Here is a 15,051-nt window from a genome sequence, read left to right on the forward strand (position 1 = left end):
GGGTAATAGACAAGGGCAGAGCTTTAATGCCAGCCAGTAAAGCATCTCTGAGCCTTGAGGGCCCAGTACCACCCTGCTGTGTCCATGGAGTTGTCCAAAGGGCCCATCTCTGTGAGGGTGCGGGTGAAGCTGGCCCAGTGGAATCTGTTTTCTATGTCTCTCTTCATCCAACCCTGACCCTGCATCCTCAGGGTCTCTCCGTGCCAGTTGAGTGGCAACCCTGCCACACCTTGTCTGCCTGGTGTTCCTGAAGTAGGGCCATCATTCTGTGGCCTGGCTCTGGGGGCAGGGGAAGGAGAGGACACTGAGGATACTATAGCAGCACCTCAATACATAGTGCCTTGCTTCATGCTGGAGCTGTGAATCTCCCGTGCTGGGGGCTCCGTGCCCACTGAGCTCCCTGCCCCATAGAAGCTGTGGAAGGGCTCTTGGCAGCACAAAATGTCAGTTTTGCTGTTCGTTGGAAGGGATTTAGCTCTGGCTTTCCCCAAATCTGCTCCCTTGGAGCCAGAATGAGTCCCTCCAAGTCCTGGAGCCCGGAACAGGTGACTGGGAATAGGGCGTTAGGAAGGAAAGCGTTACCTGCCAGCTGAGCATGGGGGTCCCCTAGGGATAGCCTCGCACTCTGTGACGCGGTCCCAGCTTCAATCGAAGTTTGGGGTCCCATCAGATGACCTCACAGCACGGGAAGTTTGGATGGAGGATTCCGGTTTGGCCTGCTCTAGAGACACTTGGGTCTGGACCAGTCTCCCTGTGCTCTAGGGGCTTGTCTCAGCCCCAACTTCAGATCTAATTGTTCCATTCCCAACCTTAATACCTCTGTTCCTGCCCCTCTGGGAGCCAGGTGCTCCTCCCCCACTGAGCACCAGGGCAAGGGCTCCCATGTTGCTGCATGGGCCTTCCCTGTCCATGCTGTGGTGCTACGTTTCGGACAAGCTAGTATCTGTGGTGTGTTTATGGTTAATGGCTCCCCCCTCCATTTGCGGGGAGGTGCATCCTAGCTAGAAGGTGGGACTTCTTGTCCCCCCCATTCCCAGCCCCAGCCCACCCTCCTCACACTTAGCTCTGACTCAGCCCCGTCCTGCTCTACAAGTCTTGAGGCTCGAACCTCAGAACACACTAGGGGAGTTCGCGCCAGCTCAGAGGCATCTGCCCTTGAATTGGAGATGTACTATTCCCTGGAAACTCTTGTGCTGCTTTTGGAAATGGTTTGGATTGTTTTGTCCCCATGTCATTTCTGTGCATTTAGGGAGCCTCAGGTGTGCCAACAAAGGGGTTGATCCCTTATAGGAAAGCCCCAGAGAACTGAATCGAGAGTTATACGCTACCTATAGCAGGGGTGGGCAAACTTTTTGGCCCGACGGCCACATCAGGGAATAGAAATTGTATGACGGGCCATGAATGCTCACAAAATTGGGGTTGGGTACGGGATGGGGTGCGGGCTCTGGGGTGGGGCCGAGGATGAGGAGTTTGGGGTGTAGGAGGGTGCTCCAGGCTGGGACTGAGGAGTTTGGAGCATGGGAGGGGGATCAAGGCTGGGGCAGCGTTCCAGCTGGGGGTGTGGGCTCCGGGGTGGGACTGGGGATGAGGAGTTTGGGGGGCAGGAGGGTGCTCCGGGCTGGAATCGAGGGGTTTGGGGAGGGGGATCAGGACTGGGACAGGGGGTTGGGACGTGGGGAGAGGCTCAGGGGGTGTAGGCTCCAAGCGGTATTTACCTCAAGCAGTTCCCGGAAGCAGTGGCATGTCCCTTCTCCGGCTCCTACATGGCGGCACAGCTAGGTGGGTCTGCACGCTGCCCCATCTGCAAGCACTGCCCCTGCAGCTCCCATTGGAGCACGTAGGAACCGGAGTGGGGCCATGCCACGGCTTCCGGGAGCTGCACCCTGGCCGGAGCACAGCTAAGCTGCGTGGTGCAGCCCCAACCCAGAGCCCCAGCCAGAGCACTGGAGCGGGGGGCTAAGCCGCGTGGTGCAGCCCCGACCCAGCACCCCGGCCAGAGTGCCAGAGCAGGGCCGAGCCACATGGTGCGGTCCCGACCCAGTGTCCCCACTGGAGCGGGGCCAAGCTGCATGGTCTGGGCCCCGACCCAGTACCCCAGCCGGAGCGGGGCCAAGCCATGTAGTGCGGCTCATGGGCCTGCTTAAAACAGCTTGTGGGCAGTAGTTTGCCCACCCCATGATCTATAGGGTTTTGTTTAAAAGCAGCCTATAGAATGGAATATAGAATTCTATCCCTGCTACAGAAGTCTATGGAAAGGACGCTATCAAAAGCTGTGATCAGATTCTCAGCTGGTGTTAATTATTTGATCCAGTGGAGCTCCACTGATTTACCGCAGCTGAGGCGCTGGCTGGTTTTTGTCCCTATTAAATGCCATCCGACTGGGGACGTGCACGTGGAGCTTCCAGTGACTCACAGGAAGCCCCCTGTGTGATGAGCTCAGACCCCGGAGTGCCCCCCTGCCACCACCGCCATGCATTTGGGTCGCGTTTGGGAGTTTCTGCCTTCAGGGGCAGGGGTGAAAGTGAACCGGTACGGCATACCAGTAAGAACCCGCACCGGCCTGTACCCAGCCCACATTAATGCGCTGCTGTGGCAGAGCTTTAATGTCCCTGCCCCTTTTGTCTCCCCTGTTGGCGGCCCTGCTGGTAGGGTCCGTACCGGCAGGGCTGCTGACGGGGCGTGGTGGGGAAGGGGCAGCAACGTTAAAGCGCTGCTGCAGCAAACGACCCTGCCCCTTTTGTCCCCTCTCGGCCGCCGACGGGCCAGGGGCGGGTGATTTAAAAGGGCTTGGGGCTCCAGATGCCTCTGCCACTACTGCAGCAGTGGCATCCGGAGCCCTGGGCCCTTTAAATTGCCACGGGAGCCCTGGGTGGCACGGGCCAGGCGGCCTGGAAGGGCTGGTTGGGGGATGCTGATCCCCCAATCCCACCCCTTCCGCCTGAAGCCCCGTCCCTTCCAGGGGCTGGAGCCGGCCCCCGCCCCATACCAGTAAGTGTCCTGAGTTAATTTCACCCCTGCTCAGGGGTCACATTGTGACTGGGAGTTTTGCCCCAGATGAAACTGAAAAAGAGACATTGGGGCTGGGTCAGTTCCTATTGATCGCCAGGCCAGGGACAGCCCAGGGAGTTGCAGGGTGGGCAGCCCGTATGCTAACCGGTGCTGATGTGATGCTAGCCCAGCTGAGGGTCGGGGGGGGCTCTGTCTCTAACTGGCAAGAGTCTCAGTGGGGGCCTTAGTGTCCATTACAGAGAGCTCCTTCCCACTGTGCTCAGACCCCCAGTATCCAGGTGGGGGGCGAGAGGCCCGGGGGCATCCAGCTCGGGGCAGGAGGGGGATGTTCAGAAGGGATTTCATGTAGCAGATGCTGGGGCCCAGCTGAGGTCCAGCAAACTCAGCCCATAAGGGACTCGGTGTCCTCCTGGCCCCAGAGGCTGCTGAGAGGAAGGCACCTTGCCCCCCCCCATAACCGCCCCCACTGTGTGTGTAACCCCAGCTGCCCAGGGCCTGTGAATGGAATAGGCATAAGAGAAGCCTAGCGTTGAGGTTGCCATGGTGCTGTCAGTGGATTCCTGACGGGATGAATATTTCACAGGTGGCTGCGGGTTGGGTTCCCTGGCCAAGGCAGGCAGCTCTGCAGCCTCCTGGGCCCTGCTCCTTGCAGAGTCTGCAAGGGGCGTAGATCTCCCTGTCCACCTCCTCCTGGGCCCCTCAGGCCCTGTGGCTCATGCTAAGCTGCCCCCTGCCCAGCTGCGCCAGGTTCTGCAGCATGGTGGCGGGGGGGGAGGGTATGAGGGGTCTGCCCCACTGTTAGATGCAGAGCTGGGGCTGGGGGCTACTGGGGGTCAGTGAGAATGGACGGGTTGGGGGGTGAGGGTGGGGGCTGGCCTTGTGTTTGGCACAGGCCTGGGCAGTTCTGACCCATTTCTGCCCCTTATTCACCGTGTAGCCTTGGACAGTGGCCCTCCCTCCATGCCTTAGCACACCCAGGTAGGGAACAGGCACCTCACCATGGGCAGCAAGACATTGCTGAGCTCCAGTAAATGCCCCGAGCATCCCCCTGCCCTCCACAACCAAATGATCAACCAAGGCCTCCCCTCCCCCACCACAGCTGGGCCCTGTGCAGAGCCAGAGGTTACAACCAGGAGCCTCTCTAGTTTCCTGGGGTCTCCGGTTTCACTGCAGACTGAATTCATTAACAGAGCTGCGGGGCTGGCTTCCCCCTTCCCCCATTCCTCTCCCTGTGGGGTTGGCTCCTGGCCAGCCCCCTCTCCTGGCCTGGGCCCACCTCTCTGGGAGCTGAGGTGTGTGTTTGGGGGGTGGGGCACTGAAAGTCAGCCACCTCATCGATTCCCATGTGAGACTTGGCACTTGGGCCCTGAGTCCGGTGGTGAACTTCAGGGTTCAAAACTGAACCCCCAAGTGAAGTTCCTGGGGGACGAGGGATGCCAATCAAATCAAGACGCAGGGAATAACTTTGCAGACACTGTAAAACCAAGCAAACATGGTCCATGCAGGAATAAGTTGCTCAGACATCTCTGGGAGTTTGTGCAATGCTTTATTTGCCTAGTTTAATCACACAACACTAGCCTGGTGTTTATTGCTGACAAGTGGGTAGGGGGATGGGGGAGATGACTTGCTGTTATTTCCCTGGTGTTGCTGCTGTGCTGAATTGTCTGAATGCCTCACTGATATCTACAAACTAGGGTGAAGGGCTCAAATGTGTCATAGGCCCCACTCTGCTAATAGCAAAGGAAGATTCTCCTAGCTCTGGCACTGGACTTTTAAATAAACAGAAGGTAGGAGCCTAAATACCTTTGAGGATCTGGGCTTAGGAGCCTGGGTGTTTGGAGCAAGGGGCTCTAGGCTGTGTGACCAGGGACATGGTGGAAGTCCCATAGGATTGGAGCCCATCTGTGGCTGTATGTCAAGTGGGTCCTTGTTGCACCCGATCCATAGCACCTGTTTCCCTGTGCCTAGAGGATAATAGGGTTTAATAATAATAGGGTTAAAGGATAATAGGGTTAAAGAATAGCCAGCATGGATTTGTCAAGAACAAATCATGCCAAAACAACCTAATTTCCTTCTTTAACAGGGTTACTGGTCTAGTGGATGGGGGAAGCAGTAGATGTGATGTATCTTGATTTTAGCAAGGCTTTTGATACAGTTCCACATGACATTCTCATAAACAAATTAGGGAAAAGTGGTCTAGATGAACTTACTGTCAGGTGGGTTCAGAACTGGTTGAAAAACCTTATTCAACGACTGGTTATCAATGGTTCACTGTCAAACTTGGGGGATGTATCAGGTCTGTACTAGTCAATATTTTCATTAATGACTTGGATAATGGTGTGGGGAGTACGCTTATAAAATTTGCAGATGACACCAAGCTGGGAGGGGTTGCAAGCACTTTGGTGGGCAGGATTAGAATTCAAAATGACCTTGATAAATTGGAGGATTGGTCTGAAATCAACAAGATGAAATTCAGTAAAGACAAGTGTAGAGTACTACACATAGGAAAGAAAAATCAAATGCACAACCATAAAATGAGAAATAACTGACTAGGCAGCAGTACTGCTGGAAAGGATCCGGGGGTTGTAGTGGATCACAAATTGAATACGAGTCAACAATGTGATGCAGTGGTGAAAAAAGGCTAATAGTATTCTGTGGTGTACTAACAGGAATGTTGTATGTAAGACGCAGGAGATAATTGTCCTGCTCTACTCAGCACTGGTGAGGCCTCAGCTAGAGTATTTTGTCCAGTGCTGGGCTCCACATTTTAAGAAAGTTTTGGATTAATTGGAGAGAGTCCAGAGGAGAGCAACCAAAATGATAACAAGTTTGGAAAACCTGACCTATGAGGAAAAGTTAAAAAACTGGGTATGTTTAGTCTTGAGAAAAAGACTGCGGGGGACCTGATAACAGTCTGTTATAAGGAGGACAATGATCAATTGTTCTCCATGTCCACTGAATGTAGGCCAAGAAGTAATGGGCATAATTTGCAGAAGAGGAGATTTAGCTTAGATATTAGGAAAAGCTTTCTAACTTTAAGGATAGTTAAATACCAGAACAGGCTTCCAAGGAAGGTGTGGAATCCCCGTCATTGAAGGTTTTTAAGAATGAACAAATACCTATTAGGGATCATCTAGGTTTACCTGGTTTGGCCTCAGAGCAGGGGCTGGACTTGATGCCGTCTCGAGGTCCCTTCCAGCCCCACATTTCTATGATTGTACGTTCTGAGCCATGGGAACCTGTTGTATCCTGACTGAAGCAAGCGGTCGTTATGACTGAACTGGATTCTTTAGCCAAATTAACTTGCAAATTATAACCTGCTCTGTCGGCCTGTTGCTTTCCTGGTTCTGCCCCTCTGATCCCCTGATTGTTCCCAGACATGTATTGCATCTACTCACTGCTGCTCTGTTCACAGATTATAAGGCCAGAAGAAACCATTGTGATCATCTTATCTGACCCCCCTGTACAACACAGGCCATAAGGCTTCCCTGTATTACTCCCTGCTTCAAGTACAGTATCTGTGCTTGAACTAGAGCAGATCTTTTTTTAGAAAGACATCCAGTCTTGATTTAAAAATTACCAGTGATGGAGTATCCACCATGGCCCTTGGTAAATTGTTCCAACAGTTAATTATCTCATTGTTAAAAATTCACACCTTATTTCTCATCTGAATTTGTCTAGTTTCAACTTCCAGCCATTGGATCTTGTTATATCTTTGTCTGCTAGATCAAAGAGCCTGGTGTCAAATATTTGTTCCCCATGTAGGGCAAAGGAAGAGAAATGATGCTTGAGAACTTACTAGAGTTTGATTTTTTTTTTATGCCTATTTCCTTTGTCTATTTTGACATGTGACGCTGACAATTTATGTTTTAAAGGTTATAAAGCTTTAACTTTCTGAATCTTGACCTCTACTGTCAGTAAATAATTGTTTGGCCCCCTCTCCCCGTATAAGTTTCCACAAACCCGAACAATTAAATAGATAAAAAGAAAAGGAGTACTTGTGGCACCTTAGAGACTAACAAATTTATTAGAGCATAAGCTTTCGTGAGCTACAGCTCACTTCATCGGATGCGATTTTTTTTTTTCCACCAAATGCATCCGATGAAGTGAGCTGTAGCTCACGAAAGCTTATGCTCTAATAAATTTGTTAGTCTCTAAGGTGCCACAAGTACTCCTTTTCTTTTTGCGAATACAGACTAACACGGCTGCTACTCTGAAACCTGCTGCTGGGAAGTGGCTCTAAGGGGCACCTCTCTGTGACCTGGGGCAGCCTCCTTGCTGTGGCATTGGCAGTGGGGTTCCTGTTCTAGAAGGGAGGAGGAGAGCTTTGGGTGCTAGCCTCCTTAGGCCAGGTCCCAGGACTAACCCCCATCAGGGCTCGGGGCAGCTGGAAGGACGGATGAAATCCCAGAGCTGGAGGGAAAGGGGTAGTGGAAACTGCTTACAGATGTGAGCCTAAATACAGGAGAGGCAGGGGGATGGGAGACATTCTCTCTCCTTCCCTCCCCCCCAATAATCCCACCACAAACTTGGCATCCACAGCACATTTAGCAGCTGCCATGCTCTGGGCTGGGCCGAGTCCCTGCTGTGACAGCCAGCGATCGGTATGTGGCATGGCCCTGCCCAGGATGAGCCAGGCGCTGTGGCCCACTGCTCTGAGCTGGCCCCCTTTCTTTGCACGGGCTGGTGCTGAGAGATAAAATGGCTGCTGTGTGCTGCCTGTGCCTGGCCCCATGCCACAGGTGGGTGGAGTGCCAGCTGCAGGAAAGGTTTCCCCGGGCAGAGTTTATGGCTGCAGCGCTGAACTCTCCAGCTCATTTTAACTGCTCTGACGGAGTTTGAACCCAGCCATGCTTTTGGGGTACAGCATGTGATTGGAATGGGGGTCAGTACTGGCAGGCTTCCATGGATCCTGGATCCAAGAGCAGGGCTGGCCCTGCTCCTTACCCTGGACAAGTGACTCCCCCAGAGGATCTGGCCTGATCCTTCACCCCACCCAGGCTAAGGTTCGAAAGATCTCCTGACCTCGCTGTCTGTTAATTTCCTGGCTTCCCCAGGACAGAGAGTGGAACCCCAGCTCCCCCAAGGGCTAGAGCAGAACCCAGCAGGCTGGGCACTCTCTCTTCAACCACAGAGTGCACAGAGCAGCCCGCTGCAGCCAGCGTCAGGGAAGGGAGTGAATTGGCCTGGCTAATGCACGTTGTTAGCTGACTCACCCCAAGCCTGAGCACTCCAGGAGGTGGGGGGCGCTCATCCTACCAGCTGGCGAATGCAGTATTCCCACTTCAGCTGTCCAAAAGCCAGGAGATTGGGCCCCAGAATCATGAGATTTTAAAACCAGTGCTTTGGGGGGGGGTTTCCTTTGCCTTCTGGGTCTGAGCCTTTCAGTTATGCTTGGGTCACGTCCAGCTTTTCTGCACGTCCCGGAGGGCTACTAACATAACCCTTTCTCTAAAGGAAAGCTGAGATTGTCCCGTACTCACAGGAATTAGGCACTGGGGCTTTGAGTCAAGTACCAACTATCCTGAGACTCACAATCAAACTGTGAGAGCTGGCAGCCAGCGAATGGCTCATTGGTGCCTTGGATCAGGGGAATCAGCCAGCAGGTATCTCCAGAATCTCCCTCTGCTGTGCCTTCGTGTTCTGACAGTGGATCACATCCCCAGCTATCACTGGGGGGCCAGGACCTTGTGTCAGATATGGGGTGTTTCAGATATCAGATACCTACCAGCTGCTGCCAGGTTGTACCAGAAATGAGCCACCCAGAGCCAAGAGGATCCATCAAAGCATCCAGCCTCTGGGGGGCCCGCCAACCCCTGTCCCTGGACAGGTTTCAGAGTAGCAGCCGTGTTGGTCTGTATTCGCAAAAAGAAAAGGAGGACTTGTGGCACCTTAGAGACTAACAAATTTATTTGAGCATAAGCTTTTGTGAGCTACAGCTCACTTCCAGGAACACTTTCCAGTTTGCCTGTGGCTAGATCGTCCTTGCTATTCCACTGGCACTCGGTCAGTTGATGGGCCAGAGACCCGTAAAGCTTTGGAAGGTGGCAGCATGTCAGATCTGTGGCATGTATACGTCCATGCTGTGGGATGGGGGGTAGAGGGTATGGCCTGTCAGCCACCAAGCAGGGCATGGTCTTCTCTCTGCGGCTGTGTGCATAAGAACATAAAAATGGCCATACTGGGTCAAACCAATGGTCCACCCAGCCCAGTATCCTGTCTTCTGACAGCGGCCAGGTGCTCCAGAGGGAATGAACAGAACAAGGCAATCATCAAGTGATCCATCCCTTGTCGTCCAGTCCCAGCAAGTGGCAATCAGAGATTTAGGGACACCCAGAGCATGGGGTTGTATCCCTGATCATCTTGGCTAATAGCCGTTGATGGATGTATCCCCCCATGAACTTATCTCATTCTTTTTTGAACCTGGTTATAGTTTTAGCCTTTTGTTTGTTTTAAACCTGCTGTCTATTAATTTCATCTGCGTGACCCCTGGTTCTTGTGATATGTGAAGGGGTAAATAACCTTTCCTTATTCACTTTCTCCAACCATTCATGATTTTATAGACCTCTATCATATCCCCCCTTAGTCACCTCTTTTCTAAACTGAACAGTTCCAGTCTTTCAAATATCTCCTCATATGGAAGATGTTCCAGACACCTAATCATTTTTGTTGCCCTTTTCTGAACCTTTTCCAATTCCAATATATCTTTTTTGAGATGGGGCCACCAGAACTGCACACAGTATTCAAGATATGGGCATACCATGGATTTATATAGTGGCATTGTGATATTTTCTATTTTATCATCTATCCCTTTCCTAATGATATCTAACATTCTATTCGCTTTTTTGACTGCCACTGCACATTGAGCGGATGTTTTCAGAGAACTGTCCACAATGATCTTTCTTGAGTGGTAACAGCTAATTTAGACCCCATCATTTTGTATGTCTAGTTGGGATTATATTTTCCAATTCTGCATTACTTTGCATTTATCAACATTGAATTTCATCTGACATTTTGTTGCCAATCACCCAGTTTTGTGTGATCCCTTTGTAACTCTTCGCAGTCAGCTTTGGACTTAACTATCTTGAGTAATTTTGTAGCATCTCCAAACCATCTCACTGTTTACCCTTTTTTCCAGATCATTTATGAATATGTTGAACAGCACTGGTCTCAGTACAACCCCTGGGGGACACCACTATTTATCTCTCTCCTTTCTGAAAATTGACCATCTATTCCTACCCTTTGTTTCCTGTCTTTTAACTAGTTACTGGTCCATGAGAGGAACTTCCCTCTTATTTTGCTTAAGAGCCTCAAAGGCTTTCTGAAAGTCCAAGGACACTACATCCACTGGATCCCCCTTGTCCATATGTTTGTTGACCCCCCTCCAAGAATTCTAAGCGATTGGTGAGACACGATTTCCCTTTACAAAAGCTGTGTTGGCTCTTCTCCATCAAATTTTGTTCGTCTATGTGTCAGAATTATCAGACACAGTCACGCACCCAGCATTGGGGCACTGGGGAGGGCTACACCTCTGGTGATGGGGACTTCCTAGGGAGTCATTAACAGACTGGCTTTGCCCAGTGATCACAGTGCCACTTGGAATCATGTGGAGCATTATCACATGCATCTGCAAAAAGAAACTGCTTTCTCCTGGCAGTGTGCTAGATCCCAGGAGTCCTGGCTCCTATTGCCAGCTCTGGCCTTGGCTGAGTCACTGCCCTCTCTGCCTCTGTTTCCCCATCTGTGAAAGGTGGGTGATGTAGACAATAAATTGTCAAGAGCTGCGAGTTCCTCCATTGGAAGGGGCCAGGCAGAGGGGTATCTGCTTCAGCTGCAGCACTGGGGGGAGGGGTTCCTGCTTTTCCAGGCTCCCTCAGAGAGCAAGTGGCCTGAACTCCATTCTGGGGCAGCGACTCAGCCTTAGTAGCACATGGCTATGGCTTCAGTTACTGCTCAGTGGCGCCTGTGGTGGAGCCTTGAGTGGTCAGCCTCATCAGCTGCCCCCCCCCCACTGGCTGGGGCAGGAGTGAGGGCGGTGGCTGTGTTCATGCTCACTTGTGGGCTGGTGTATGTGGCGTACGCCCTGTCTGTGCATGGCTGAGAGCTGCTAAACCTCATTGCATCTGTGCCTGCTCGGCTGGTGACAAGGCTCCCTGTGACTTGCAGACACGATGACCTGAAGGAGATGCTGGACAGTAACAAGGACTCACTGAAGCTGGAGGCCATGAAGAGGATTGTGGCTGTGAGTGTCTCCCGCAGGGCGGGGTGGGGATGGGGCACTGAGAGATGGCCTGAGTGCCAGGAGCTCCTGAGTCCCAGCCCCAGCAGTGATAGCATCACTGTGCAACCTAAGCCAGTCGCTGCCCTGCTTTGCCTCAGTTTCCCCTCTGTGGAGTTTCCCTCCCCACTGTCCTTTGTTCCCAAAGCTCATGTTTCAGGGCTTCAGACAGCCACCTGCAGGGGTCAGGAAGGGTCTCTCCCCCACACATTGTATTCTGGGTTTAGGAGGTGTTTTTGGTCTCCTTCCTCTGAAACATGAGGGACGGCCACTCTGCAGAGGGGACTCTGGGCGGGGTGGGCCAGGCTATGAGGTGGCACTGAGCACTGTCTCTCTCGGGTGCTTGGCTGCCTGGTTCTTCTCACATGCTCAGGGTCTCACTGATCACCATATGAGGGGTCAGGAAGGAATTTCCCCCCAGATCTAATTGGCAGGGACCTTGGGGGTTTCACCTTCCTCTTCAGCATGGGGGTGCGGGTCACTTCCAAGGATTACCTGGGTGTATCTAATTAACCATTTCCCTGCCATTGAGGGGGCCTCGGGCACTGGTGTCCCTTGGTCGCTCTGTTCTCTGCCTGTGGCACGTACTATCTAGGCGCCTGTGGACTGTGAACCCTTGGTCAAATTTCAGAGGGTGGGTTTAGTGTGCAGGTGTGGGGTGGTGTATGTGTGAGATGCAGGAGAGCAGACTGGAGGATCTGGTGGTCCCTTCTGGCCTTAAACCCTCGCTACGTATGAATCATCATCCCCATTCCCAGATGGGAAGACTGAGGCACAGAGAGAAAAAACCTCCCTGAGATCACGCAGTGAGTCGATCTCAGAGCTAGGAATATAACTTGATCCCTCCTGGCTCCCAGCCCTGGGCTCGTTTCCCCAGACTGCACTGTTCTGTTATCCCTCCCGCCATGTTAGTACCCCCCACCCCTCCAACTTTCTAGAGCTGGACAGCAGCCAGCTCCTCTGGCTGTAGCCTGTTGGTTGTGCCCCATTGTTCTCTGCTAAAGGGACTCGGAGCGCTCATGCCCACTAGTGGTGGGAGTCCTAGAGGGGGGCTCTGAGACCACATACTGCTGTTATTATCATGTGTATTGTGATGGAGCTCAGTGACCCAGTCATGGATCAGGGCTCCATTATGCTAGGTGCTATAAACACACACACACACACATGCGCACACACACCAAGCTAGTGGGGTTCTGCTTTCTAGCCCAGGTGTTGGGCACAGGGGCTGTGATGCCTGCAGATGTGTTGTTGGGTCACCGTCTCCTTTCTCACGTCCTCAGATGATCGCCAGGGGGAAGAATGCGTCCGACCTCTTCCCAGCTGTCGTCAAAAATGTGGCTTGCAAGAACATTGAGGTGAGCCTCTCCTTCATGGTCATAGCAACTTGCAAGCCGGCAGGGGGCAGCATTTGGGGGGGGCGGTACCTGCCGGGGGGTTGCTTGCAGCTTGCATGGGTCTGATCTGCACACATATGCCAGGGCAGGAAACTGCTCCCATATGGCGGCACCCGCTCCCTGTCCTAAGTGGCAAGCTGGCTTTGAGGGGCCCACGTAACAGCCAGTGGGATCCTGCTGCCCTCTGTGACAGCAATGGACAGGTGGGGTTGCCTGGAGGGCTATGGGCTTGTTGCACCCCGAGACTGGGCAGCAGGGTGGCCGTGTGGTGCGAGATGGATGTGGGACGGCATCCCAGCCCAGGATTGCAGGAGGCGCCAGAATCCGGCCCAGACCCCACCGCAGCAAAGATGATTCTGGGAGAAGCAGCTGTTGTGATGCACTCAGCTTGCTTAACAGAACTTCCCTGTGACGTCCCTCATACCTAACCCTTCTGAGCTCACGCCCTCCTGCCTCTGCCCCCACCCCGATACCCTGGGTCTCTAGATGTGGGGGCAATCGCCCCTCTTCGCTGGCACAGGTGGCAGTGGAGCAAGCAATGGGGGTGGGGAGCAGACAGGGTGGGGGGGATTTGGAGCCTGGCTGACAGGGTTCGGTCTCTGCCCACGTGTCTGGCAGGTGAAGAAGCTGGTTTATGTTTACCTGGTCCGCTACGCAGAAGAACAGCAGGACCTGGCCCTGCTCTCCATCTCCACTTTCCAGCGTGGACTAAAGGTCAGGGGTCATGGACGGAGGTGGGGACTGGAGTGTGGGTACCTCAGGGGCTTACGGTGGGCTGGGGGATGGTGCTGCCGCAAACCAAGGCGGGAGAGGACGGTCCCACCTGTTTTCCAGCAAGGGCAGAAGTAGATGGCTCTGCTGGTGCTCATTGCTGGGATCAGGGTGGTCTTGCATGGGCTTAGCTTACAGAGCCAGGGGCAGGGAAACCCTGTGTCCATGGAGCAGGCCCTCTGCATGGAGGGGCTTTTGTATGCCCCCCACTCACCTGCGCCCCCACACTCCTGCACCCCCCCACACCCAAGCCTAGACTGAAGGCAATTGAGAAACAGACACCTCGGGCATCCTGTTGTGGCCCTGTAGCTATAAGCCCTCCCCAGCGCTGGGGGCCCTCCCCGGAGCAAGACTTGGACACACTTCTCTGGCTCCTATCATCTAGCTGACCTGAGAGTTGCCCTCTGGAATCTCCCCGGCGCAGCACCTCTGGGAGACAGGCAGGCAGGGGGGAAGTAAGGAAGGGAGCAGGCTGGGAGGCCAAACAGGGCCTCGGCTGGAAAGTTAGCAATGCCCTAACTGAGCATTTGGGGTTACCCAGTGCCCCAAGGAGCAGCCCCGACTCTGTCCCTAATGAGTCACCCCCATGGTGTTGCAGTCTGGACTCATCCATGCGCTACACACATACAGGCCCAGGGGCTGTCAGCTCAACCTGCTACAGGTGAGGTAAGGCACAGGTCTCCCTGGGGCAAATCCTGGCCCTGGCACCACCTGCCGACATTGGACCACGACTCCTGACACCAAAGCTGCACTCCAGCCTCTCCCAGTTGGACTGACAGAGAACGAGAGATTTAGTGGGGCGCTCTCTCTGAGGATCCTCCCTAGCAAGCACCCACCCATCCCACGCCCATGTGTTACCATCCCAGTGCCACCCCAGTACAACCTGCTGCCCTTTCACCCTTGGCACAGCCTGGCGTGGGCTCTGCATGTCACTACAGCACCACAAAATGAGCCCGGGCAGTGCCTAATCCCTAAGTGCTTTGCAGAGGCTGGCCCCAGGGGATGGCTGGCTGTGCTGGGTTCTGGTGCACAAGCAAGTTCAAAGCAATTTCTTGCCTTTCTCCCCTCCATACCAGGTGCCCTTTTGGTGCCCTGCTCCTGGGGTGCTGCTGTGGAGGAGGAGAGAGCACTGCCCCCTCAGTACCTGTCCGCATCTCCGCTTCCTCTTGGAGGTGCAGATTGGTCAGAATGAAGCGATAGGCACAAGGGGAGGCTGGAATCAGATGGCCCCACGGTGAGGGACTGTGGGTCTTTCAGGATGTTAACACTGCAGTTAAAACCTGCTGCTGGCCTGTGCCAGCTGCCTCAAGCTCAGGCTGGAGCCCAGACTCTAGGACCCTGCAAGGTGGGAGGGTCCCAGAGCCCGAACACCTACACCCCATAAACAGCCCCTTAGCCCAAGCCCGAGTCAGCTGGCACAGCCCTTAGAAGTCCAGTCCTTGAGAGCTGTTGGTGGGTGCTAGCACTGGCCCTGCTGTGGATGGTGTGTGCTTTTGCCATGTGGATCCGGGGCTCCAGTGCTACCCTGGACACTAGTGGGTAAATGCATCCCATGAAGTGAGCTGTAGCTCACGAAAGCTTATGCTCTAATAAATTTGT

General features: G+C 53.6%; 1 protein-coding gene across 5 annotated transcripts in view; it reads left to right on the top strand.

The window, feature by feature from the left end:
* The window catches only part of AP3B2 (adaptor related protein complex 3 subunit beta 2), a 64,211-nt gene that overhangs the window by 13,695 nt on the left and 35,465 nt on the right, over positions 1–15,051 (top strand). For 4 of the 5 annotated variants that reach the window (XM_038420026.2, XM_038420024.2, XM_038420023.2 and 1 more), the window contains exons 2-4: positions 11,176–11,251; positions 12,568–12,642; positions 13,300–13,395. In XM_038420026.2, coding sequence (XP_038275954.1) covers positions 11,176–11,251; positions 12,568–12,642; positions 13,300–13,395 — 247 coding nt within the window. Of the gene's footprint in view, positions 1–4,697; positions 4,797–11,175; positions 11,252–12,567; positions 12,643–13,299; positions 13,396–15,051 lie in introns of those variants that run through there. The other variant, XM_043494439.1, reaches the window with a different exon arrangement.

The sequence above is a fragment of the Dermochelys coriacea genome, chromosome 10 (assembly GCF_009764565.3).
Source record: "Dermochelys coriacea isolate rDerCor1 chromosome 10, rDerCor1.pri.v4, whole genome shotgun sequence".
NCBI classification, from domain to species: domain Eukaryota; kingdom Metazoa; phylum Chordata; order Testudines; family Dermochelyidae; genus Dermochelys; species Dermochelys coriacea.